General features: G+C 38.4%; 1 protein-coding gene across 2 annotated transcripts; it reads right to left on the bottom strand.

Moving 5' to 3' along the window:
- Nucleotides 1–3299: 3299 nt before the first annotated feature.
- Nucleotides 3300–13128, bottom strand: LOC108507496 (putative calcium-activated potassium channel subunit beta). 2 transcript variants are annotated; one of them, XM_017835500.1, is made up of 5 exons: nt 12945–13128; nt 7320–7485; nt 5835–5862; nt 5667–5744; nt 3300–5244 (listed from the first exon to the last, which is right to left on the bottom strand). In XM_017835500.1, exons 2-5 carry the CDS (start codon nt 7454–7456, stop codon nt 4975–4977), a joined length of 513 nt encoding a protein of 170 aa, XP_017690989.1. In that variant the 5' UTR covers nt 7457–7485; nt 12945–13128; the 3' UTR covers nt 3300–4974. The 2 variants fall into 2 exon arrangements, with proteins under 2 accessions (XP_017690989.1, XP_017690988.1); XM_017835499.1 differs by having other exon boundaries at nt 3317–5244; nt 5667–5862.
- Nucleotides 13129–27887: the final 14759 nt, after the last annotated feature.

Here is a 27887-nt window from a genome sequence, read left to right as displayed (position 1 = left end):
GGCATTTTGCTGTCAAGTGCCATAGGTTTATCCAACGAGTGGGGAATCTCTGAGGATCAGAGTCTTCTCGATGATACTGCCCTGTTGCTGCTTTGAGGACCAGGTAATAAAAATAGCACCAATTAGCAGGATACTGAAACCAAAATTGTCAGAGGCAGTCAGAAGGTACTTGCTATTGTTTAGATACATTAAGAACATGCTGATGACTCACAGGTGGCTTCTCAGCAAGTCAGTGTCCCATAGGTTCCTCTTCAGTTGCTGTTGTTGCAACCTCATCAATGCTGGAGAAAGATTATGTTATTACAAGCTGATGAAAGCTGAATCTCACTCATCCAGAAAAATAGCTTCCCATTTATGGGGCAAGCTTCACTTTACAACCTTTTGCAATTGTTTTTTTTTTTTGGGGGGGGTGGTTAGGGGTTTTTTTTTTGGCCTAGGAGGAATGCTGATTCCCTCAATAATTGTGCTGGATCTTTTGTTCTTCCTCTTCCAACAGGATCACCATATCAAAGCTTATTTGACATTAAGAAGAAAAGCTACTCCTAAGAGTGCCCAGCACTTGAAAATGAAGCAAGGCAAGGCCTAAACAGCAAATGTAATATAGCAATACGAAAATTAGAGAGTTAATTTAGAAAGCAAGTCCTAAGCAAAAGCACAGAGAACTTGGTCTTAGAAACAGCGGAGGCAATAATTCATTAAGGTATGCAGAACACACTGACACGAAAGAACAGAAGCATAAGTACACAGGAAAACAGAGAGAACTAAAAATGCAAACACACAGAATATTAGACGTATGGAGGAAAAACAAAAGGAGATAAGGGAAAGAGAATGAGCTGAGGCCCAGGTACCCTTGCCAGATATCAGGAACCTCTGCCAGATGCACTAGGAAATCAGCCAGATTAGAGAAGTTCACAAAGTTTATGATGATGATGGAAGAAAGGACAGGAGTTCATGAGGCCGAAGAACAGGAACGACCCCTCAGATTCTCCCCATACTAAAGACCACGCCCCTAACTCCGCCCAAACTCTACCTGTTATGAATATTAAAAATGTATGTTGCAATTTATGAATATTCATATTGTATGGTGCAATTGCTTGGCAAAAATTGTATAAAAGCCCAGCTGTGAATTGCTGGAACAAAGCAGTTTGTCCAGGGCGATCTGGCTGCTTCCCGGCGCTGAAAATAAATATAGCTCCTGCTTAAAGGCTAAAAACTTAGTCTCTGAGCAGTTTCTCCATCCGTGCCTTTTGGGGCATAAAATTGGCATCAAAAAATAGGACTTCTAAGAGTTTCAGGAAAACACTATTGTTCATATGGATATATAAAGGGCCTGTACAACTAAAGTATTCATCAGGGTCTAAAATCTATCTACATTCTCTCTGTGATCCCTACATATTCCGGTTGACTCAAAGACTATTCCTGTGGTCTAAGCATCCGTGCGGGTCAAAGCTATGTGTAGTCAACCAGATTTCAAGTATGAATTTCATTTCCAGCTGCTTGTGCTACTGCTTCTCTTCTGCCGGCAGGAGTTCTAATGCTTTAATATACACCTTGATCATCTACTCTGCTTTGAGAAACTGAGTTGTGTAACTGCAGTGGTCACTGCTTGTATGGCAGCACTTCTCACAGAAAGTGTTTTACTGGATCTCAGAAAAATTGTATTTTTCATCAGAGTTATCCCTACCAAACAGAAACAAAGGGTATATTGCTTCCTTCTGTGTTGCTGTAAGAAGCATACAGTGTGTTATTAAAACTTCACTCCCTAGTGAATTACAACTTTTGTAGATGGAAAAAGCATAGAAAAATATTTACAAAAGTTCAAAAGAATGATTCATCAGCCTCATGCACTGTAAAACACTCAGTTTTAACATTAGGAGAAAGTGAAAGCGTAAAGGAAAAATAATATCTGTATTTAACATTAAACTTGCAAAAATGTAGAAAATAACCAACACTGTATACATGATCAAAATATTATTTAAAAACAAGAACAGACTTCTGTGGTGTCTATACATTTTGTTTGCTGCAGTAGAATATTTGGCTTTTTACATTTAAATCCTCTGTTTCTTTTGGGCTAAAAAGAAGTGATGTTTGGCAAGACTCCAGAACAATGGAGTTTCCCAATTTGTGTGTAGGTTTCCCTCTGCACTGGCTGTTTTTACTTGCAACATTTTCTGTCCAAATAGGAAATTTTACTTTTTTAGAAAACAAAATTTTAGTAGAGTTTTTCTTAAGGGGTACTTGCAATGTGTCCACATTGGAGGGAAGTAAGTAATTTCATGTAACAATTGACTGGCTTTATTTTTGGAGGAGGTAAATCTGGAGACACAGCTTGCACTCCGAATAAATCTTCATCTGCTATTATCAGGGACAAGTATGAGTAGGAAGGTGAGGGGGTGTGGCTTTAGGGGATGGTCTTGGGAAGCCAAGGGCAAGTGGGAAGCAGTTACTCCTGGTCTTCACGCTTCATGCCAAGTTCCGAGCTCTGCTGAATTTTTGCTCTTCAAACATAAGGCACTGACTCCTGAGTAAGTGGGGCCACAGGGACTGCCAGCAACATCCCACCTTCATTGATCTCCTGCTGAGTTGGGAGGAGAGCAAGGTGACAGGGCTGCCAATTTGCTGGACTGAGTGTAAAGTACTAATGAGCAAGTTCAACTTTGCAATCTGGAGACTAAACTGCTAAAAAATGAAATTTGGAGTAAAGCTTTGCAAGATCCTATTCACGGCTAGCTTGGTCATCTCCTTTGGTACCAGTACAGTGCATTACCTTCAAACAGGTATCCTACCTGTTTGCCTACTTTTTAAGCTGTTATTGCACTCCAGTCTCAGCTTTTTATGAACTAACAAAGTAGGATCCCTTCCCCTTCCCATCCCATTTGGTCACCCAAACCACCTGTACCCGTGCCAGCTGAACATTCACTTTTCTGAATGAGAGAAGTTAAAATTGTATATACACAAAACTTCAGATGTATTTCACAAAAGTGTTGTATGAAGATGTAAATACTGTCTTCCCTGTGGACACAGTGCTCCTCCTATATTAATTTCTGAGGTTTAGCTTTTTTCTTTTTTTTTTCATTTTCTTTTAACAGCCCCTGCTTACATGATCTGAATCTTAAACACTAGAGTAGGTATTTTTTTCTTTTGTACATTTCTTATAGTTAACCATCTATATTTTGAATGTTGAATGAGTGTTCATGAGGATAATAACTGCTATTTTGTACTATCCTGGTCTACTTTTCATTTACTGATCATGATGAAAAGCAAACTCTGACACTGTTCCATTTGTAATGTTAGAAAATGCAAGTAATGGGTTAATATTTCAACCTTTCTCTTTATTACAGTAAACAATACAGACTTTTGCCACATTAACGAGAATAACTTTTTCCACTGTAATTTAATGAATTTTAATTTATATCTAAGCCTTGCAACTTTCCTGTGAATGATAGCTTCTAGTGGTTTATCAGTTGTGTGATGAAAAAGCATGTACTAGTTGTGTTCCGAATGCCAGTCAAATACAGTATATGGGAAGTATCTCATGTTCCTCTGGTGTCCAGTTGCAGTTGAAATTTGGCTGAGAGAAACAGAGTTATTTTGAGAGAATAGAGAATGTCTCTATATGTGCATCAGAGCATTCCTAGGAGTCTTGGCACTGGAAACAAAAATACCTCTTTTGAAATATCTTTTTGCTAGGCATGTAAACTTCTGTCTGTTACATTAGCTTCTTGTATTTAGTAAGGCATCACAGGTGTTTTCTACTTTTTGTGGTTTAAGAATGGTATTCCCCAATTTAGTGTCCCCACCAAAACACTCCAAACCATGTGCCACTTGCTCATTTCCCCTCCTCCCTGTGGGTGGCTGGAGAGGAAAACTGGAGGCACAAAAGGTAAAGATCACAGGCTGATGTAAGAACAATTTACTGGAAACAGCAATGAAATAAGACAATGAACACAGCAGTAGTAACAGCAACAATGCTAATAAAAGAGTGTACAAGAAATGAATGATTTACATGAGTTCTCGCTCCCAACAATACCCAACTGCTCCCTCTGCCCACACTACCGACCCAGAAGAGAGCCCTTCCCCATCCCTGGAAAATGACATGAGGTGGTATAGCATAACATCAGGGTCCTAGCCATGCCTCCTCCTGGCTACTGAAAAAATTAACCCTGTCCTGGCCAGAACCAGGACCCTACTTAATAATAATATTCTTTATGTCTTAGCTTCCTCTCCTTAACAGTTTTTATAATCTATGCAAATAGCAGGCAGGTAACCTTCCTTGAGTGGTGCACTTGTTTCAAATAAAGCAAGACTAAAATTTGAGTTAAATACAAAAACTTCTAGTATGAGCTTCTTTCCTGTACCCTGTACTTTATGCATTTCTTTATATACAACTGGTGCTAGATGATTAGAGGGCAAGTTTTGTAAAGTCTGTGTGTGTATATTTTGAGTGGTTTTCTCCCTCCCCTTTCCCAAAAGCAGAAAGAAAGCCATGAAAACAAACATCTTTTTGCACCATAACAAAGCTGCCTTTCTCAACAGACAAGAAGAATACACCATGAGTACTTAATGTGTTGGTGTACAAGTGTATATAGGATGTGTTTGCCAGTGATGATGTATATGGATCTGGCACAAACTAATCTCAATCAGTCGGAAAACTAGCACCACATCTAAAATGTGGAACAAGAGTTTAGTAGTAAACTTGAATTGTAGATTTGCAAAGCAGCTGTACCTCATAAAGCCCAGGGAAACAATAGACAGTAACTTGGTCCATGTGCTTATGAGGTATTTTCAGACATTCCCGGGAATCATATTTTCTCCTTGGGTAATGGGTTGCCAGCCATAGTGGGTGCCATTCAGTTCTTTGAAATGCCTGCCCTTGGATGGACACCTGGTATATTAAGAGTCACAGAATGCCAGTAACAGGCAGAACAAAAGCATTTTAATATTTTGCAACAATCTGTGCTAGAAATTTATTTTCTACTGCCAAGCAGAAAGAACAGAAACATACTGACTAATTTTTACCAGAACAATAATCAGACATCCACCAGTAAACATGAGTGTAGGCCAGAGGAAAGCAAAGAGGAGGCCTTTGGGGGGATAAAGTCTGCTTAAAATAACATTGGTCTGTGTTCCTCCTGGATCATAGTAACACGGGAAAGTGTGGTATTTTTTGAAATTGCTTGCAATTGTTTCTATTCGTGCTTTAACTTCTTTAGAGTTCTCCGACTTGTCTGGGACGTACGAGCACTGGAATAAGAAATTAAGGTGATTCATTATAATGGATACTCTAATACAAAGTCTGTAGTTAAATCAGTTTGAGGAAAAAAGTCAAACTAGTACTGACAAAATCTTGTGTGGTTTAGCATCCTTGAAGATTGTCTTGATTATGTCCATAACCCACTTGCCATGTTTCCCTGTTTCCATCAGTGTGTCTGTGCCCCCAGTCTGCAGATTTACAGATTGGAGTTATGTTGTTGGAAACCAATAACATGAGTGCTCAAAAAAACCCTTGAGTCTTTGAGAATGTCACTTCATTATTACAGTGCCAAACCCCAATTCCTAACAGAGCTTCTAGGCACTGCCACAGCAATAGTCTAAGACCAGACATTAATATGTAAAAGACAAACAACTCCTGCTCTTACTGTGCTGCTTTGTTTAAAAACCATCACCTTAGGATTTCTTTCCAGTGTATCTTCAGTCTGGTACAGCATAACCTCCTGTCCCGAGGCTGTCAGATTAACCCACACCTGTAGACAGGGATAAGAAAAGATGTCCTCATCCTCTGATCCTTCGCTGTCTGGGCAGAGAACTTTGTCCTCGATGTTGGCCTTGAGTACCTTGCACACAGTTTCTGTTGTCCAAACGCTACAAAACCAAAACAAAAGATATTGCTTTTAAGCTCATTAGAAGCATCTGTTGAAAGTTGCGTGTGGAGATGCATCTGTGTGTGGTGGCATGGCTGGAGTTCATGACCGCTCCATCCTGCTGCAGTGAACTGTGTCCACCCTGATTCCATAGCTGCACTTGGAGAAAGGCTGCCATAGGGAAGAAGTGCAGGAAAGCATTTTTGTTGTTGTTGCTGTTGTTTGTTATGCATTCTGTGTTTTGCAGTTAGATTTTGACCTACCCATCTTTAACAGGCTTCAAGTGTTGTTCAAGAAGAAAAAATTGCTATGGATTTTAATGTTTGGTAGTAACTACTTGAAATGCAGTACACTCGATATCTCAGAACTATTTTGGCTAGTTTCCTTCAATAATCCTCAGAACTCAGATCAGTTCCTATGGTTTTTTCCCTCCCCCCTTTTCTTTATTGCATAGACCTTTTGCATGAATAAGGAGCCAGATTTTTTCTGGATGAAGTTAAACTTTTGCTGTTGTATATCCCTTTTTCTCAAGAGTTACTGTTCTATTATTGATAATGCAATAAACTTTTGCTCACAGCAGTACGCATTGGTGGCAAAAAAGACAAGAAATAATTTCACTCAAGTTCGTACAAACTAATCTCTTTACATGCATCTGTCTTTTTTAATGTAATCTGGAGGCTGGAAAATAAATAAAATATATGTGAATTACTCTGTTTTAAACCTAACGGTTTTCAAACAGTTTTGAGATTAAAGATGCTCTAGCAAGAAGAACGAGGTGGATATCCTCGCTTTCTCTATCAAAATCTTCAAATGTGAACGAGTGAGGTGCACTCTTTGTCATGTTACTTTGATTTTTTGCAAATTGATTTTTTGTGTGGAGGCAGAATTTGCAAAATGAAATAAAAGTGTGGATAATAGTAACTCCTTCAGCATTCATTGTATTCTGCAACATTTTCTGGCACACTCTGTGCTAGTTTCCTATGATGGCTGAGTTAGAAGTAAGATACAGATTCTCCAGTAAACAATTTTGTCTTGACTTCTGTTGCTCAAGTTTTAATAGTTTTATTAAACACAACACTCTCTTGCATGTGGAAAAGCTTTTTAAAACTGTTTTTATTTTGCAAGACTTGGCTTTTCATTGTCAAGCTTCCACAAGCATGGTTGGTTTTTTGATTTTATGTGTTTTCACACTAAATGTTTTATTTATTATTTTGTTTTGTTTAGCCCTGAGGAGCATAATTTTCTCTTCCTTGTGGTTACTTTTAAGTGCCTAATATCTTCTTGGCTCATTGTTTTTTCTCCTTTTTTCTGTCTTAAATCCTTATGAGATCTTTGAGGGTACATGGTTTATTTATTGTACAATGTACTAACATATCTTTTATCACTTTTTTAATAATTGTATTTGATGATGACAAGAAAAAGAACAGCTTTATTTCATAAAAAAATGGCTGTTATTACCTCTTAGTGTAGAAAGGCACAATGGTGATCCCAATAAAAAAGTACATCATCATGGAGCATGCAACCATTCCTAGTCCCAGGCACAGGGCTCTTGTCTCCCCTCTCTTCTGAGCAGTCACCAACTTCTTTCCCAACATGATGTAGAGTTGTGAAACTTGAACAACCTCTTTTTGGTATAAAATCAAATACAGAAAGGAGAGGGAAAACATGACAGTTATTGTGGTTGTGTAGCGAGTTTCTGAAATACAATATATTCCATGAAGGAACAGTCTAATTTTTGCAAAACTATAAATAATAAAAAAAAAAGTTACCATGTTTTTCATTAGACTCCTTTTCCACTTTTTTAATTTACCCTATAGACCTTTAACAAGTGTATGTGTGTATAGGCTAGGAGGTGGGGTAGGAAAACCTTATAACTTTTGGGGAGAATTCTGTTAACAGTCCAATTCAGTCTATTTTATGTTGCTGTTTCTCTGAAGTAAGAGATGTTCTGTTGTGTATTGGTAAAGGCTGCATAAAGGGAAAATCTTCCCAGAATGGAATCCTTTTTATATGACGCCTTTTCTTCTGGAGTAGTCTGAAATGTGATTGTCTTATTTCAAGAGAACTGAAATAATTTAAAATTTAGCATTTAAGATTTCCAGTTCAGACTTCTGCAAGTTTTTTGGCCTTGCCCATTCAGGGATACTCCAAACCTGGTATTAGTGTAACACTAGGGAAACTCTTGGGCATTGCTGTCTGAACCCGAGCTTGTGAGTGACTAGCATTAGCCCCCCCCCCGCTCCCTTGTCAAAGAGTGTTCTAAATGATCTTCCTAATGCTTTGATAAGGAGAATCTGAAAATAATTGCTGTGAATCTATGTCATTTAATCATGATGATATATAGGATTACTATATAAATGGGCCATAACTTTCAGTGTGAGCTCAACCCATCATCAGTATCTACTTCACTGACAGCTGCGACTGCAGGTTTTTGGGGTTTGTTTTTTCATGAAAACATGGCACAAGCCATTGTTATGGCAGAGGACAAGACTGGCAAGATTTGCGTGGGCTTTTTTTGAGATAAGAGAGGAAAGAAGAGCAGAAGGAGAAAAGGAAAATATGTTACATACATGCTGAACAAGTTTTCAGTCCCGTTCTCCTGTGCAAGGCAATGGTGCACAGCTTCATGCAGTGCATTTTCAGGATTATAGTTTCAGGTCTGTGGTTAGTGTTTATCCTTTCTGACTGGCCTTCAGGATGGTGTGGTTCCTGCCTTAAATCCACCTGTGTTCAGACTTAAATTTAGGTACAGTGTAAGACAAGTACAAACCAAAGTTAGCAAATAGGCTCTTCAGGTTATCTGTGAGTAGGTGGTCTCCATCTGCCCCAGGCTGGCAGAGCTATGCTGTTACTGCAGGTAGGGGACCACGCTGAATTTGGTGAACGATGAGATAGCTCTCAAAGCTGTGAGTTTCAGCTCTTAAAGGAAAGAATGGAAATATATTCTGAATGTTGCTTTCTTTCATGTTAGTTCTGGTTTTCACTGGTAAAAGTGCCTCACTTTGACTGTTTAATGATCAAAGGAAAAAAGTATTTGAACATTGACATGCTACTGTTTTTAGGCTTCTATAACACCTGAATGTTTGTGCTATTAGCAATAAAAATAGACGTCTGTGGACAATAAAACAGCTTTGGTTGTTTCGCATAACTTGGGATTAGTTGCAAATTTTAAATACTTATTTTGAAGTTGCTAGTACATGATATCAAAGTGAAAGGCTGTTCTCAGGTGTCCCTAGAAACTAAAGAAGTTACTGTTAGAGTACAGAATTTTGTCCAGTTCCATATTTAATTCCACTTTAAATAAAACATCAACATCCACTGGGAGTTTTGCATACAGCATTTTGAGGGGAGTTTTTTCTTTTCTGATGATTATGTATTGTATACATTGGCATTGTAAGAAGCATCTCAATTTGAAAACTGCCATAAGACGAATCTTCCCTGTTTACTGGCATTTGAGTTTAATGCAGAATGTGAACTAATACCCTTAAGTAAGGCTGTATTGTGTTTTGCTTGGTCAATGGTGTTATAAATAGAATGTGTGGCAGCAAATGGTGCCAGCATGCTCGTGCTGCACCTGCATATTCATGTAAAATTGGAAATAGCACTTATAAAACCCAAAGAATTCCAAAATATTTAGAATACTGGGCAACATGGCACATTAAGACACATTAAATTGACTTTCCTTTACCTATTGTGCAGCTTGGTCAGAGGGGAAAGTGGAATAAGGGAACATCATTGGCCCTGGAGCACAGACCCCAAGACCATGTGGTAGCAGGTCCTTATAGCACAGTGGGAAGCTAAAGATAGATGAGTGAAAACATGTGTTGTTAGTAAGAAATTCTTACATACAGTAACAATGATTAATCTTTAATTTTCTGTAAGAAACTGAAAAAATGAAAGACTGATACTGCCACTTTCCACTGAGTTGTGGAAAACTTCTGGTGGCCTAGTGCTTTTAAATGAACTGAGTTTTAGATGAGTCATTATGTTTACTGAACTGACCCAGTTACACTGAGAAACAGCAAGGTAATCAACCCCCTTGTTACATGGAAAACAAGAACCATGGGACTATTAACCAAAGAATTAATAAGAAATGTAATTGCTCCAACAGTCTGCTTGAATGTTGGTCACACACACAGCAGAAGTACCACTAAGCTCATGCTTCTAATAATCTAAAACTGCAAGTCTACCTGTTTAAGACACAAAAGGAACTCGTATATGTAAATTGGAAATTTTTCTCAAGCGGCCAAGAGTTTTCCCAGCTTTAAGTGCAGTGCTGTTCCCTGTCCTGACACAAGCCAGACTGCCTGACCCTGGCTCTCTGCATGGGCTACTGAGTGATCCTGTTTGCCTCTGCTCCCCCAGTTCTGATATTTGCTCTTCCCCAAAGTGAATAAGGACATTTAAATTATGCAGAGTGCGTTAACAAGAAAGGTTCATTAAAAATATCTCATTAAGTGCTTCTATGGATATATAAACTAAGCAGCTAGGTCTTCAGGCTGTGTAAATGAGGGATGTCATTGTTCTATTGCTGAACCAGATTAGCTGTAAATGCGGTCCCTTAACTGAAATACGCATTTCCTGGTACATTTTTTTTCTGCTTTCCAATGTAGAAGATCAGAAAAAATCTGTAACGCTATTTCAAACATGAACAGAAAAATTAAAGAGGAAACACTAAACAGCAAAGGAAACCCACGTGGATTTTTTTCTTTTTTACATAAAAATTCCTACGTTCTTCTGCTGGAAATCCTTCATTTTCCAACTCTCAAGACAAAGCAATGCTGCATGCGTATGGAAAAATGTATTTATTTGGAATTTCCTCATTGTTTAAAAGGTTAATTCTTTCAGATTAAAAAATTTTCTCTGGCTCCTGGCTCTGTCTATGTATATTAGAACAAGTGTTGAAAGAGCTGATTTAGTGTTTCCTCTGAAAAAATCATTAAGTCTTTGAAAATGAAGCACTGCAGAAGACTTGATTGGCCCAGGAAGTCTGAGCAAATTTGAATTGGGAGATGTTGAAGCGTACAAGGTGGGCCTTCAATAGAAAATTTAAATGTATTTTTGTACTGAAGATTTTGTGGGCTGTCTCCCTATTTATTAGGAATGTATAAGCTGCAAATGTTTTCATAATGTTCCCTCTGCCTAATCTTCAATCTACTTAAATTATACAGTACATTAGCTGTGTAATTTCAGTTATAATCACTGCACTGACAGCTGCTGGTGATAATACTAGGGATGCCATCTGGTCAGGTTTGGAATAGTCCCCTGTTTTGATTAGAGACATGTTTGATACTTGGCGGGAAGTCTGCCTCCTCCTCCTCCCTCATCTTTGAGCAGTTTCCAGTGGTGTAACCTCCATGAGTTTGGATGGGACCTCTCTCTTGAGCTATTATAGGATCCTCTTAACTTGGATAAAGTATGAGTAATAGTGATGAATTCATCTTGCTTGCAGGAGAAAGGCTGCTAAATCCCTCTCTTGAATTTAAGTTGGGAATAAATATTAAGTGAGCTGGTCTTTTTTTTTTTTTTTTAAGCTAGTGTATCTCACACTGTAAGGTGAATTTCCAGTGAGTATTTAAGTATTGCATCAAGTTCTAATACAGCATCATACCAAGAAGAGTGATGCAAGTCATCCACATCTCTAATGTGATGAGGACTTGTTAAACAGGCCAGGACTCTTTGGCCTCTACAGCCTCTACATACAAAATAACCTCTTGTTTTCTCCTGTCAAGTGCCAACTTAATAGTCACCTTGTTTTATTCTCAAAACACCTTATAAGGACAACTTAAAAACTGCCAGCTTTGTTGGGTTTTTAAGAGGAGCATAGTTTTTGGTGACAGTTTATTGGCCAAGTGCATTGTGTGGGAACCAGAAGGCAAAATTTTTAGATCTGTAAGTATGAGCTCTGTACAGATTATGTTATTGGGACAGAGCTTGTGTTTACATATTTATTCCTATCTCTGAGTAGAGTTAGTTTGATCACTCACACTTGCCTACCTGTATTTTTGTGAATATTTCAACATTGTTTAGATTCTTCCTTTCTGTTCCAATCCTACACTCATCCATTTCTCGTCAGCTGCTCCACCACTTACAAGAGGCTGCAGTCAAAACTGCATTTATGTTGTCACTTTCTTTCCCTCTCCCCACCCTCAGTCTCCTCCTCTAGCAGTTATAGGCATTTCTTACTGGTACCAGGGGTGCTGGGGCCAGAGAACACTGGTTTTGTTCATTGTAAATTGATAAGAAACCATTACTTAATAAGTTTTCTGTATATCTGGGACCACAAATACTGTATGTTACAGAAAAAGGTGGTGCTGAACCTCGATGGAAAAGTGCACAGTAGTTGTCTTGGAAACCTGAAACAGCAATATTTTGACTGCTTAACATGATACAACTATGTTTATTTTATGAAATATACTGTATCATTTTGCTTTGTTGCTGTACTGTTTACCTGATGTGCCACCAGAGTGAATTAAAGAAATTAGCTTTTTCTTCTCTTTAAAACCATATGCAGCTATTTAAGACTAATTCTTTTAGCTTTTAAATATGGTCATTATTAAAAAAATTAAAAATGGGAAAAAAAGAAGTTACTTGCTTAGTTCAGCAGTTTTGAAATCTTTCTGAAGTGCTTGTTTTTGATTCTGTGCTGTACAGGGCTGCACAGAAGAAATCAGTTTAAGAGTAGGTTTTAGGGAAGTCTGGAAGAGTTTTAGTGCCTTACTTAGGGGTAACTACGCACAACCTCTAAAGTAAGGCTCAACACCCAAAGCCCTGAAACTCCTAAGAGTAAAGGTGTATTTACCATTAAAATGAATAAAAGGTATGATCTTATATGAGCTCTATACTCTTAATTTGTGAAAATATTACTGTTACCTTTGCTAACAGTTATGAAGAATGATCAGATTGCATCAAGTTACAAAAGAGAGAACAACTTAGCTCACATGCTACAGGAAAATTATCTGTGCTGTCCTCCATAGTGCTGCAGATTTAGAAAGCCTGTTGCTTCTCAAAACACTGTACTTTTCAGAACCCAAAGCTATTGCATGCTCCCAAGGAGAAACAGTTGCTTAGAAATATACTCACAGTTTTTGATGAAATGCTGCTTTTGCTGATGATAAAAAAAAAAAATCTTCTGTTACATGACAGACTTGAGATAGTAGTAGAGCTCAGAGCTGAAAGGGATTTTTATTATTTTTTTCCTTCCTGTACTTCTCTGGGTTTTCTTTGCTGTGGCTGAACTCCTAACTTAGTTCCCCTATTACAAAGCCTTTTGTAACCATAAATGGTAAGGTATGAAAGAGCACTGTCCTTTTGGCGATTCATTGCGGAAACCAGGAAACCACAATATTGACTGACTTTTCTCATACCCTAGAGTCCCTTTACCACATACCCTGGTGGATTTGTGTTAAGCTATGGCTCTACTCCTTTTGTACAGCTGTTTTAGTTTAGAAATCTGACAGATCTTTTGGGTAAGATTTAAGGAATTGAATGTATCAATGACCAGTGGTACTGATTCTTAATTCTTAATACCTAAGCTATTACCAGCTGTGTGTGAATGCTTTGTTGCCACTAGTTTCAGTGAGTTTGAATGCAACAGGTGCTAAAATTTTGACTGTACACCCTATACACAAGAACAAAGCATCCATCATGTCATAAATGTTACACTGTGCAACATGTTCCTCTAGCCAAAAAGCAAAGCAAGTTTCTGGGATGTATAAATGGATAACTCCTGTAACAGAGCTTCAGAGAAGAGCTAAAATAAAATTATTTTGTAAATTTTTCTGTTTTGAGAGAGAAAAACTCTCTTATTGGGAGACTAAAGGAATTTAAATGAATTAGTCCAGTAGAATCACTAAGAGAGCACTTGTAAACAAGGGGAAGGACATCCTCCCCACACACCCCCCTGGGCTTTAGGTATTTGATAATTAGCTCTTTTGGCTCAAGCTGCTCTTCTAACCTTGCTTTTGGTAAAAGATTTGAAGTTGACATGCTCAGAGTGCTCATGCTGTCTGAAGATAACCTATCAATCTCCTTCAGTAGGACCTTTTCTATTATTACTGATGCAGTAATAACAAAGCTAACTTGGATTTAGATAGACCTTTACAACTAAGTAAGAGGAAGCCTGCTACTATCATCTAGATTGGAAAGATTTATGATCATAGTAATTTTTTAATACTTGAGATGTGATGTAGTTAAATTTAAAGAATAAAGAATTTGAAGGTTGGAAAAAAGAGTTATTTCCAGATAAAAGAGGATCGGGTTGAGTGGAGTATTCTGTTATTTTTTGATACTTAGAAATCAAGACTGGATATTTCAAAGATGGATATTTCAGGGTCTGCTGACTCAAGGAAAAGTCATGATTTAAATGAGGAATTTGTTAAAAATGCTTTTGGGCTGTGTGATTCAGCAGTCAAGGTAGAAAACAAGGTAAGCCCTGCTGAATGAAATTCATGAATCTTCAAATTAACTGTCTTCTCTGCCTATTCTCCTTAACCCCAATGGTTAATACTCACAGATCAATTTCTAACTCCTACACTAAGGAGTTCTACTGCAAAATTAACACAAAGCTTGTGGATTCCAGAGTAAAAATATAGAAAATATAGAAAAAAATTTTAAAAGTTTCCTCAGTGAAAGGAGGTGGTGGTAGAGTGGTTGGGCTCAGTTTGAGGTGCACTGAATAGACAGAAGCTATGCTCCAAGTCTGGTGCTACACAACACTTTTTGCTTGTTTTTTCCCTCTCACATACACTGCAGATGTACAAGTCTAGGTGGTCGCTGGCTCTTGGAGAACTAACCCAATAAAATAATGTGGGTGTGCTAAAGGGAAGTCCTGTATTGATGTCCACTTCTAACCTTGGGATAGTTCAGCGTGCCACTGACCTGTACCAATTGACATGTATGCATTGGAGCTCAATGGCAAGCCAGATGTTTGTTGTGCTATAAACTGTAATTCTGTAAGTCACAGTCTAAAATATCCTTTGTCTTCTTAAAACCACATGGAATATTTTCTTTTTTTGAACATGAGGGGTGGGAGGAGAAAGCGAACTATCCAGTGCTTGAAATCACCATGGCTCTCAGAGGGACACTACTTCACTTTCTGATAAACTACAAAACTGGTGCTGCTCGGTTCCTCCTTGCCTTAGTGCTGACCCAGAGAGGGAGTGTGGGATCACTGCTGGAAAGGCTGAATACCTGAGAATGTTCTGTGAGTATTGGTGGTAGCACAAATTGAGGCCAGTAAGGGTCACCTGGAGCTAAAAGCAGTAACCCCTGGTGGTCTATGATCCTTTTGCAAATACTAGTTTTAGCCAAGATAAAAAATTTTTTGGGGAACTTCACAAGTTTTGCTTGAGGTGCTGTTTAACCGGGAGAAGAAAAAGAGAAGACATAATGTCAGAACAGGCATTTTTTGAACTTCAAATACTCTATTTTGAATCTGCACAAGTTTATTTTCAATGTCTTGTTTCCCACTTATTTTATTCCAAGGTATTAAACCCTTTGGCTAAGGCCAAAATAAATTTCATTTGAGGGATAATTTCCCATAATTCTTTAAAAAATGAACAATGCTTCAACTTGGAAGATATTGCTATGTCTGTAAGTTAGTGAAGTAGCTGCACTTAAAATTATCAGCCTACAGAATTGCAAGGATCTATTGGGCAAATTAAAAAGAATTAAGATAAATATTTTAGGGGAGTTAAATTCTCTGTAGAGTGCTAGTGGAAGAAAAATCATGTGAGAGAAGGTCTGTGGCTCTGAAAGAGACAATGTGTAAACATGAGCATACAAGGATAGTAGCTTTGTTTTTTAAATAAAAATATGAGGAAACTGTAAAGAGCAGTGGCAGGGAACAAGACTTTCTGGTTTTTACTCGCTGTACTGCTCTGCAGTTGTCCTTTGGGCATCATCTATATTGCAGAATCCTTTGTTCCAACCCCTTCTGCTCTTTACTACCAGTCATTGCAAGGGGGTGTTCATTCAGAGGGTGCTTAACCTTTCCAAGGAATCCAGCTGACTTTGCTGGAATTCTGAAGCTTCAAGGAGACTCAAGGGAGTCTGGTTTGACCCTACGTGCTACTGAACAGTTTATTCTTGTAATGTCACATGCATAAAACTTTGATTCAGTGTTTGCAGGTGACCTGTTTCACATTAGACTGCTGTGTAACGGGAATGTTGCTGGAAGTCCAAGTTGGATTAGATAAATAATATCTGTACGCAAGCAGAAGTGACGTGAATTTGCAAACTCTGAACTCCTTTTGGACTCTGATGTAAAGAGCAGTTCAGGATTTAAAAGAGGGAAAGGAAATAAAAATAAAGCAGTATCTTTTAGTTGCTCAGAACTGCTTATTCAGTTCTTCTAAGATGATCATCCACAAGGATTTTTTTCACCATTAGGGCATAAGAAAAACTCACTGGCTATGAGATAGAGCAAATGTAATAAGTATTGTCATTTTATTTCCAGGACTCTCTAATGCTTCTAAAGAATCAGTGAGCTGTGAAATGAGCACAGTTGTTTGGATCTTCAGAGAGCCCTGCAAAGTTATGAGCTCCCCCTTCCTAATTTAAACATATTTATAGTGTAATACGTTATCATTTTTAATGGGCTTCATAAAGAGAAGCTGTGGCTCTTGAACAAGGAACAGTCAAATATTGAAAATGGTGTGAATCAGGAGGATGAGGATGTACTTAATGTTGGCATATCTACATCAGGCACAGGCAAACTTTACAACCGGCTGCTTCCTTCTAAGTAACTGAATTAAACTGTTTGCTGGATTTGCTTTTAACTCCCCAGTTTAACGAGGGCTGAGAGTGTCCAGTTTTGGCACAGATACATGAGCAGGGATTCTGAAATATTTGTTTAGCCTCCAACTTCACAGCGTGATGGCTGTGTGCTTCTGATGATTCCCTGAGCGAAAGGTAGATGAGCTGTGATGGGCCTCCTTGAGGCACGTCATACCTGTATTAAAGCATAATGCTGTTATTTTTCTGTGACATTACTGAGAACTCTCTTACTACTGTATCTTGCAACTGCTTAACTGTTTGCTGCACCCAACGCCCTGTGGGTACACACAAACTGATTTCAGAGAAAAGGATTTTCAGTCAGAGAGTAAATGCTTATTCTCTTTCTCAGTTTGGGTCTTGTATGTGTAATCAGTTCTCAATAATATTATTCCATCTAGAGAAGCCCTAAATAGGGAAAAAAAAAAAAATCTAACCACTGCCACAAAAGGACCCCAAAGAATAAAAAAATCCTAAAAGCCATAAAACCAAACAAACTCACACCCCAGTTGTGGATTTAAAAGTTTTTTACAAAGGGAGATCTTTATTCTTGCTTTATTAGATGGGCACAAGGCAATGTTTGGGGAATTTCTGCCCTGTGCTCTTTCCAGTTTGTAGTCAGATGCACAGAGGAGGCATGGGAGCTGCTCTAGCATGTTCTAGTATGTCAACCCTACTGCATATGCAATTTGCAGACAAGCACCTTAAATTAAGCAATTCCAGCATGTTCCACATGATGTAATTTATTGCCTCATTTCTGGGTATCACCATTCTGATTATAGTGAATCATAGAGAAATGATAACATTTTTTTCTTTACTGGCTTGCAGAAGAACCTTGGTGTTTTGGGGAGCCTGAGTATTCATACCTTGAGTGCAAGGCATATACGATAGGTATTATTTTGTTGTTGCTTATCAAATAATACTGTGAAGTCGAGGCGGTTGATATGGTTCATGTGAATTGCCTGTTGAAATTCCACAGCTGGAGGAGCCTATTGCTGCCTGCTCTGATCCCTGATGCCATTTTTCCCTTTGCTGGAATCTCTGCTCCCTGGTATGCTGCTGTTGTTACCATGAGCAAGATGCTTCCTACCTCTTTGTCACTGCTCACACATGGGCACCCTTTACTGCTTCCACACCTTTACTGCTCTCTTGTATTGGGAAAGGGGGATTGAGCAGGGGTGTGCTAACCCTCATCTTCCACACTCCCAAAATACATGATACTGTAAGTGTATCAACCTTGCTGTAGTATGTTATGAAGTCTCCAGAAAAGCAGTGCAAAACACAGAGGTGGAAAGGGCCATGTTCCTTCTTTTTCTGGAGTTAAATTACTTAAAGGCAGGATTTTAAAAAAAACAACAAACAAATGGAAATATATTATGAAGTGCCCTTTGTTTCTATTCCATACCTGTTCCATATAGAAAGGCCCACAATTAGTTTTTTCTTTCTTTTGCCCAAAGTCAGATTGATATAAGGAATTAAAAGAAATCATCTTTAACTTTATTCTTTTGTTGCAGAAAGTTACTGTAAATGAGACTGTTGTCTATAAGTAATAGCATTGATCTTGTGTTCCCTGAAACAGTCAAATTTACTTTTGGAGTGCAGTGTCAATATCTAGGCATTTTATGTGCTTTACATGTATGCTTTTCATGAAAGTAGTATGATTGCTTTGAGCTCTTACTTTACCTGGAAAATTTTAGACCATTTCAAAATAGTGTTGACTCAAGAACTTAGTGACAGAAAAGTTTTAGTCTTGGAGCAATTTTCCCTCTGTATAAAAACTCAAGTGAGCCATTGGTATCCTAGTCATTAATTTTGCCTGTGTAAGAGAGGAGGTTGTACAAGTTACTACTGTAGCAACCTGGCACTGGACTTCCCCATGACTTATGGAAGGTCACAGGTGGAAAGCATCTGATATATATATATGTGACAAATAATGGGAACATAGTTTGTGATTTGTAGTTTTGCAAGTTCACTGGGTTGAAGTACACTTTGTGCTGATGTGGAGAAACGAAAGCCTCTGCTGCTCTGCGTGTGCAGAATGAGAGGGGGCAGTGCTGGAGGGAGATGTGTGGCAGGGATTTAGTGGAAAGAATTGGTGGGAAATGGTCTTTTTCAAACATTAGAAACCTTAACTGCCTACTTTGACAGAGTAGAGGCAGAAATAGAGGTAATTTTCAGACTTCACCTTTTCCAACTGGTCATACTTTTTGGTTGGCAGCATTTTTATTTTGTAATCTTGGTCTTTGTGCTTCTAGTACAATTTATTTTAATTGCTTTCTTTATTGATAACTGAAGATTGAAATATCAAGATGGGGCACAGCTATTGGGCAGGAGGAGCAATTCTTCAGGACAGGAAAAGATGAAAGGTAGTGTGATGCTTAGTCATTTCAGTGTCATTTCTGCCTCCACTTTTACTGCAGGGCTGTCTGGCTGGTACTGTGAGGTTCTGGTTGCCAGAATCTCTGGTGAAGCAAATGGTTCTTGTGCCACTTGGATGTGTTTGAATCTCAGATAAAGGGAAAAGACAGCTGATGGAAATACCTAACAGTCATGAACTCTACTTCAGAGAGCAAATTTAAGTTTCTCAAAGAGAAAAGGGACAGGAAATCTAAGCAAAAGAGATTACTTGGATATCTGTTTGGAAATGTTTGTAGGCTATATTTGCACACAATTTCTGCCTGCAGTTGTTCTCCCCACTAGCAAGATTTGAGAGCGTACTTGCATGGAGTTAATTCAGGTTGCAGGTTCATTTACACCACAGTGCCTTCTTTTTCACTAAGATTTTTTTCAATTTGTAAATTTGTCTTTCCCTCAATGGTTATATGCAAATATAGACAAAATATTTAAAAATTTGATTTAGTTTTGCCAGCTGTCTTGGGCTGAGTTGTCAGTCTTCAAAGATGTGAAAAAAAATGTGTGCTGTTAGGGAAAATAGCACTGATCTTTTTGTGGGGAGAAGAAAGCAACAGACGTTACTCTGTGTTGTGGTTTAACCCCAGCCAGCAGCCAAGCCCCAAGCAGCTGCTCGTTCACTTCTCACCAGTGGAACTGGGGAGATAATCAGAATGGTAAAAGGTAGAAAACTTGTAGGTTGAGATAAAGACAGTTTAATAGGGAAAGCAAAAGCAAAGCAAACCAAGGAATTAATTCACTGCTTCCCATGGGCAGGTGTTCAACCATCTATAAGAGAGCAGGGCTCCATCACATGTAACAAGTACTTTGGAAGACAAATGCCATCATTCCAAACCTGCCCAATTCCTCCTTTCCTCAGCTTTCTATACTGAGCATGACATCATATGATCTGGAATATCCCTTTGGTCAGTTTGGGTCATCTGTCCCAGCTGTGTCTCTTTCCATCTTCTCATGCACCCCCAACTTCCTTGCCAGTGTGGGAGTATGAAAACCAGAGAAGGCTCTGTGTAAGCAATAACAGAAATATCTCTATATTATCAATTCTATTTTCAGCACAAATCCAAAACATAGCCCCATACCAGCAACTGTGAAGAAAATTAACTCTACCCACTCCCAAACCAGCATACTCTGTAACTGCCAGCTTTCCTTACTTTACCTGTGCATTTCTCCCTTTGACCCTACTGTTTCCGCTATTGATATGTAGTTTATGGATTCTCTGTTACTACTGCTGACCTTGCAGTGTTGCGAGAACAAACGGACTGATGGGAGGAACTTGATGTTTGTGCAGAAACTGCCACTTGTAGAAGAAAAGAGGTTCTGCTTTACCAGAAGTCTTTTCTAGAAGGTAAAGGCATGAGTGCTTCATTTAGGAAGTATGATATGGATTTCTGTTTGTTTTAAAAATGTAGAGGGAAAGAAAGAATTACTAAACTCTCAGGGCCTAAAAGTTTCTGGAGGTCCTTCCCTTCAGGAAGGGATGTTCTGCTCTCTGGAGAGCTGGGCATATTTAACAAGCCTGTGAGAAGGACGTCTGACTGAGGCTGTGATGTGGGTTGCTTTGCCCTGGTTTACCTTGTTCTTAACTATGAGTGCAGGTGTGACTGCAGTCCCTTCTATTTCCATAAAACCAGGATGAGTATTTTCTTTCCAGTCTCAAATGTTGTGAGTGCTGATTCTCATATATAGCCTTTTTTACAGACTCAGTTTCTTATGATGCGGGGTATTACAAGAGGGAAGACTGCAGCTGAGCAGAGTCCCCTGCAGAGTGAAATGCTTCTATTGCACTTTAAAATGAGTACTTAGAGAACTGAATCCCTAGAGTGTGTAATTTGCTTTGCTTGCAGAGAAAGGGAGTTGAACATCAGAAAGTTACTTTTCTTATCCTTCTTACACTTTTTGTATCTTGAGGTGCAGTAAATAGAGAGCAGTAAGCAAAAATATATGAAAACTAGTTTCAGATCAGAGTTTTATGCTGGATTTTTACTGGTTTAAATGCAGTTTCCATCCAAAACAACTTTATAAACCCCAGCACTTCATTAGAGAACTTTATTAATGCTCAGCACTTTAACAGGAAATTCTGAGACATTTTACAGGTTTTGAAACCTCTTGATGAAGTGCTATGGCTCACTACTTTAGGGCATAAACAGTGGTGATCTTTGTTATCTCTCTTCGTACTTGCTCAGCAGTTGTGCACTCCCCATGGATTTCTTTGTTCTTACCAAAATTATGTTATCCCCCTCAGGGTTCTTTCAATCTGTTACTTTGCTCATTCAATTTCTAGATGAATAAGCTCTTTTTTTCAGGCTAAGGGAAAGATGAAAACTGCTTCCTGAACTTTGAATAACTGTGATCAGTTATGAAAAACTGCAGCTTTCATGAGGATGTGAGATATAGGTAGTCTGCAGCAGTAGGCTTTGAAATGGGCTTCAACACAATACTCTTGAGACATTTTTTGGGTGGTGGATGGCAGTGTCTGTAACAGTAGTTGAATTTTTTTTCTTTTCAAACATTCACATATAAGGATGGGTGGAGAATATTAGATAAAAACCAAAATGTTGTTCTCTCTCAGCTCTTTAAGATGACTTCAATGGCCAGAGGATCTATGCTGACAGCCTGTGCAGATCTTAAGAGGTGATATTTAAAACCTATTGTCAGCAATTAAAACAAAATTTTGACAAAAAGAAGAATCTATTACTGTAGAATTTCTTGCAGGTTTGCTGAACAGAAGAACAAATGTAGAGAACAAAGCCACAAACCTGTACTCTACTGGATTGATGCCTGTAGTATCTTTTCTTCAACTATGTCTGTGTATGGTCATCTCTTTGTCTGGCACAGAAGCTAAAGGAATGTTGAATAGTGACACAGGATGGGATAGACTAAGTGTATGTGGTATACCAGGTGCAATTTCATATATATGACTGGAATTTGGCCCTCATTGACCAGGTACTGATCCTGGACATTGATGGTAAATAATCCTGTTACAGAGAAGCATGAGTTAACAGTTTCATCTTGATAAGTAAAACGAAGCTTGCCATTTATTTTTTTCGTGAGGGAAAACGATTTACTCAAACTGGAAATATTCATCAAATGTTACTGTGTAAACTGTTTGAGGATAATTAGATTCCTTATAAAAACAATATATTTCTCTCCCATCTTCTTCTCTCCCTGCTTTTTATGCATGTGCTCTCCAAAAAGCGTCCAGACTGCTGGCACTGGCATGGTAGGTGCAGGAGGTCTTATAAGTTTCCTATATACAATCTGGGCGTTCTGTCATGTACTAAATAGTGTGTACAAGCTGGCCTTTGAATGTTTTACATCTTGCATTTGCATTAACAAGATCAGATTCCTGCAAAGCTGATTATGTCAAGGTAATAGTTGCACATGAGAACATCTTCATGGTTTCTTCATTAAAATATTTTGGAAATATCTAAGGATGTGCTAGCCAAAGCATCTTCAAAAATCTGCAGAAACTGGTAGGTGTCTATATGGGGGAACAGACAAGAGAATTGATCAGGATTTTTGTAGGGTTTGTGAACTTCATGTAGGATTTCAAAGCCAAGTTCAAGATATCAAAATGATTCATAAATGTTTATAATGGAAAGTAAGATAAAAGGACAGTTACAACTTCTATTCATATTGTGTTCTTGTGATCCAGGACATGCCAGCCTGTTACTCAGCTGGTAAGATCTCTTTGATGCCCAAATAGAAAATGGCATGGATTTCTCAGCTGGTGCCCTGCTGATTTCTTTCATGGGCCAAAACAAACTCCCTAAATTCTGAACTCTGGCTATGCTCATTGGATAAGCCCTAGGGAGCAGAGATAGCACAAGGGCTAGAACCATGCACGTGCCAAAATTCAAAATTTATGATGACACAATATCTAGCTGCTCTAACATATTGCCTCGTTTGCCTGCATTATTTTACCACAAAGGTGTATCCTTGCCCCTTCCTCTTTCCTTATGTTTTACTTATAGCAGGTGTGCTGAGACAACGTGTATCCTCAGCAGGTGAAACCTGGAGTTCAATGTCATTGGGCTTACGTGTACAAGAAAAGGTACAGGCAGTATGCTGTGTTAAATACTCTGTTTCTTTTAGTCCCCCTTATTGCTTTTGACATTGCAAACTTTTGGATTGCTAAATGTCTACACTGAACGTGCTGGACTTGCTTCTGAGCCTGAAGTGAGCCTCCCTAGTCCATCAAACAGAGCTTTCCCACACTTTATACCATCTTAGGAGTAATGGTGTTGTTGCATATCCTATCAATGTGTTTACAAAATTCTGGCTTTTTTTTTCAATGTAGTTCATGGTCTGCAGAGCTTAGTAACACTTTGGACTGCTATAACTTTGCTGAATTGTTCAGAGAAGTTCTTTTTTAAAAAAGAGAAGGGAGAGGAAGGAGGGGAAAAATTGACACTTCTTTAGCGATGTTGTGATGCTTCTTTTGCAAGTAATTTAGATGGAAAGTGACCCAAGTTCTTTAGTATCTTCTCTTTTAAATAGCTTCCTATTAGGATTCAGAAATGGGATTGTAAGAGAAAGCATGAATTTTTGGGTTGGGTACGGACTACTAGATTCAGAGAATTTTTGGAAGAAAGTTCCTAGATGCTTTTATAGGTAAAAGTTACCAATGTGGGGAAGGCATTCTTATATGTAACAAATTTAATACATGTGGTTAAGATCTGGCAGAGGTGATGTCTCCAAGGGAGGACTGAGACAGGTCTACTGAGCTTGCCAACGGGCTTCAGTAAAAGTTTGTAAGTAAATGTGCTATCACACCTTTCTTTAATAGCAAATGTACTCAAACTCAAAGGGAGTTAATCTGTAGCCTGCTAACCTGAGCAGCATGTATCGATACATCCACTCCAGACTTAAAAGTGGGGAAAACAATTTCTTACTTTCTTCTGCTGGCAGTCAGTTTTTGGGCCTTTTCTTATGTTTGAATATGTGCCATGCTGGACCTAACTGTTATGACTTGAAGCAATATGAGAACCAGAATAGCAGAGATACAATGTTTTTCTGTTATATCTTTAAGGCCACTATTTCTTCTGCTGAGAAACGGAAAGAAGATCAAAGGCAAAAGAAAAATGGGAAAGAAGAGAAATTATGCAAAGTGTTTACTTGTAGAGGGAAATAGAGGATGATAAGAAAGATCAGAAAACATGAGGAACAATATTCAGCTTCATTTTTTTTTTGTCCCTGACAGTTGTGGAGCCCAGTAATCATGGCTCTGTGGGGAAGACAACTGTGTAAGAAGATAACAGGAAGGAAAACCTGTCATAAGACATTGTTGAAAGCTGATAGCTCCATAAGTACTTGTTCGGATCGCACCCAATGCTGAGTTTTGCTTATCTCTAAGTCTCTGAAAGCTTTTGGAAATATTTAGAGGGTTTTGATTCTTTTTTTTTTTGACTCTTTTTATTACCTGTATACTTCAAAGAGCTAAGTATGAAGCTGATATACTTTAAAATGTCTTTGCAATCCATCACTCCATCTGCCTCAGCAGCTTAGCACACATACCTGATTCTTCTTTGCTGGGCTGTAGAGCTAAACTTTCTGGGACCTGCTTGGTTTCTCTTATTTCGTTAGAGTGAAGAACATGACCAACAGTGTGGATTCAGGACTTGTCTCGATTACATATAACCTTTTAAGTTTTACTTCTGTCTTTAATCATTTCAATTGCGAGGCAATCTCCCTGCCCTGTGCCTTTGGTGGAAAGTCCTTCTATTGCAAATATAGTTGTGGACCATCAGGATAAACCTAGCCAGGGGCAGGTACCATTAGCTGAAAAAGGAATCCCAATTTTGAAGATAACTGGTGGCTAAACAGGAGATCACATCTTTGCCCGCAGTTAAGTGGAACTGTCCTGTTGTACAGATCAGATGACTGATAATAACAAATCCAAACTAATGTTGAGACTTAGACTGTTTGCTTGAAAGATTTTTTTATTATTATTTTTAATAGTAAAGGTGCATAAGGGGGAAACATTTCCAAAACCTATTTAGGACAGACTTTTGGGAGTACTCTGAAGTGGGTTTTTTGTTACTTTCCCCCCTAACATACCATTTATAAGAAATATAACTACCAGAGTCTTCCTTCCCCTGCCCCCCTTACTGACTTAACTTTTCCCTGAGAAAATTTCAACCTCAGTTTTGAATTTGTCCTGGTTTGTAAGCATGTTCTTTACTTGCAGAATAATTTTTACTGAACCAAACTGATGACTTCCATCGTGATGGAGCAGGGAATAAAAATACCAAGTTCACTGAGTATTTTTATCACATATTTTTATCAATGGCTAAGAATGGAAATCCTAAGTGCTAAGGTAGGATAAGGAAAATACACATGGATTGGCAGCAAGTACGGGAAGATTAGGGTATCTGCTTATATCTGATATTTTGTATCTAGAATGGCACAGACACCTTTTTTATTTTGGGAAGTATGATACCTCTCTGTGAGCATAGCCAAGACTTTGGATGAGCATATGTACCTCATGCAGACACATTCTGTCCCTCAAGAATGTATTCAACTATGAAAAAGAATAATTAGAAATAATCCTTCCCTATTAGTACCTGGACCAAAGATGAACTGCTAAAAAAACCCACAGCTAAATGCCCCAGGGGTTGTAAATTACTTCATGATCACTTGACTTAGTTATGGGATCTTCTGCCTGACTCATATAACTTAGATGACAATGATTGCCTGATGTCTGGAATTAGCAATGCTGGTCCTTTGATGAAAGAGTTGATTTATGAGAGCTAAAGGATTCCAGGCCCTTCTGAGACAGCTAACAGTATAGAAGATCAGAGAGTCCACAGTGTTATCATTCTTTTTTCATTTATGTTTTAAACTTTGAAAATGTATTGCAGAAAATACCATACGAGTTGATGGATGGGCTTGGCTGTAGCTATATAAGATATAGTGTAGTTCTAAATATATCCTTGTGTGTTTTGCACTGAACAGGATCAGCCAGCGGCTGTTACGTTTTGGGCTGTGAGGTTGCGATGGCAGGCAAAATTCCCCAGAAACATTTATAAAACAATACTAGATTCTTTCCCAGGCTCTTGGGATGCTTGAACAATGTTTAATGGTTTGGACTGCGTGATACCCTGGCAAGGTAGAAAACTGGTCTGTAGCCTCTTTGAGTCATAAACATTGTCCCAGACAGTATGGTGTCAGGGGAGGCACCTCTGCAGGACCCCACTCCTGGGCCACAGGCAGATCTATACAGGCCCACTGTGGTACCTGGAGCAAGAAAGGGGAAGATGCTGAAGCAGCCTTGAGCTTGTCAGGCAGCAGTGGGATCCTGTGTGTCTTTGAAGCTGCAGTGTGGTAAAACATCACCTGCCTTGATAGTGTTATAAGTAAACTGAAACTTAGGCTAAAATATAGCAGCAAAAATTTATTAAAGATTTATATAAATTGCAAATAAGCAAATCAGCGCGCTGGGCTGCCGGGGAGACCCCTGCTCCACACACGGCCAGCAAAGCAGTGGACAAAAGCAGTGTATTTTATACCATTGTCAATTCCCTTCCCACAGTCACTTGTTATCCTTCTATTGGATCCGAGTTCGTAAGTCTGGTTCTGGTTGGTTCTTTTGCAGGCTCGCTTTTAGTTGCCAGGTACTTTCCAATCCATAGTTTTAGGTAATTTTTAGTCCTTGAGGCCTACTGTGTGAGTCTCTTCCAGATGTCCATCTTGGATACTTTTTATCGTCTTCGTTCTTGACCCTTTGATCCTTGTCCTTCCCTTCGTTACTTTAAGTGTACACTTTTAGACAATATACAAAAGACTTATTCAGTAAGACATAACAACTTGTTTTGTCAGCTTAGAAACTGCAGCTGCAGGACTATCATCTTATAGTACTGACAGATTAATTGCCCATTCTGTAACTTACAGTCCACCGGCCTTAACAGAACCTTGATTACAAATATATATATATAAATATAACATGCAATACTATTAAAAGAGTAAATTACTACAACTATTACTACTACTAATTTGATGAGTAAATTTCTTTACTACTACTAATCTATTACAATGGCCACTGCCCAGTTCAGAAAGAGGAGATGTTGGTACTCCTCACAGAATTATTCCTCCTGCCATACTGACCATGAGCACCAGTACAGAAAGGGCTGTACAAGCAACTCAGGTGAGAAAAAATTACTCTTCTTGTCCCCAAGGCAGAAATGATGGCTCTTACTAACCATTAGAATGGAGCAGGTTCTGTAAAAGAGCGCCACAGAATTGGGAGAGTTTTTTAAATGATCATGTCTTGTACATGATCATGTCTTTTAATGATCATGTTGTGTACAAGTTATTAGCGTCAGTGGAAAGCAGTCACAATTCTAAAACTCTTTTTCTCTGAAATCTAGTAGAGACGCATCTGTTCAATTTTTTTTTATTATTATTCTCTCTGCCACTGCTCACTTCAAACATTAAGGAAAAGAGAGATTCTGAAATTTGAGTCAATCAATTTATAAAGACTTTTTGATCCTCAGGTGCAAAATGGAATTTGCAGAGTTTTTTTCCCCTAATCTGTATTATAACTTCTTGTATTTTTAATCTCCATTAGTGTATAATAATTAAATTCAGCATTTTTCAATATGATGTGTATATCTCTTTATTATTACTATTATTTCAAGAAAATGAACTTGCCTGTTAGTTAAGGTCAAAAAGCCTGCTTATGAGTGTTACCTGATTAATTGGAACACTTTTCTGTTATTGCAGCCATATTTTCTGTAAGATAGATATTGAAACATGTCTTGGCATTATTTCTATTGTCATTGTTTTCTTCGCATTTACTTCCCCCATCTCACAGCTCTTTTTCTTCCTTTTCTTACA

The sequence above is a fragment of the Lepidothrix coronata genome, unplaced genomic scaffold (assembly GCF_001604755.1).
Source record: "Lepidothrix coronata isolate B3197 unplaced genomic scaffold, Lepidothrix_coronata-1.0 Scaffold259, whole genome shotgun sequence".
Taxonomy (NCBI): Eukaryota; Metazoa; Chordata; class Aves; order Passeriformes; family Pipridae; genus Lepidothrix; species Lepidothrix coronata.
This window is presented reverse-complemented; position numbering and strand designations above follow the sequence as displayed.

Coding starts and splice junctions, on each gene's coding strand:
- LOC108507496 (XM_017835499.1), bottom strand. CDS start 7,456: ATGTTGGGAAAGAAGTTGGTGACTGCTCAGAAGAGAGGGGAGACAAGA. Junction 5,863..7,319: donor GTGCCTTTCTACACTAAGAG/GTAATAACAGCC, acceptor TTGGTTTTGTAG/CGTTTGGACAACAGAAACTG. Junction 5,245..5,666: donor CACTGGAAAGAAATCCTAAG/GTGATGGTTTTT, acceptor TTCTTATTCCAG/TGCTCGTACGTCCCAGACAA.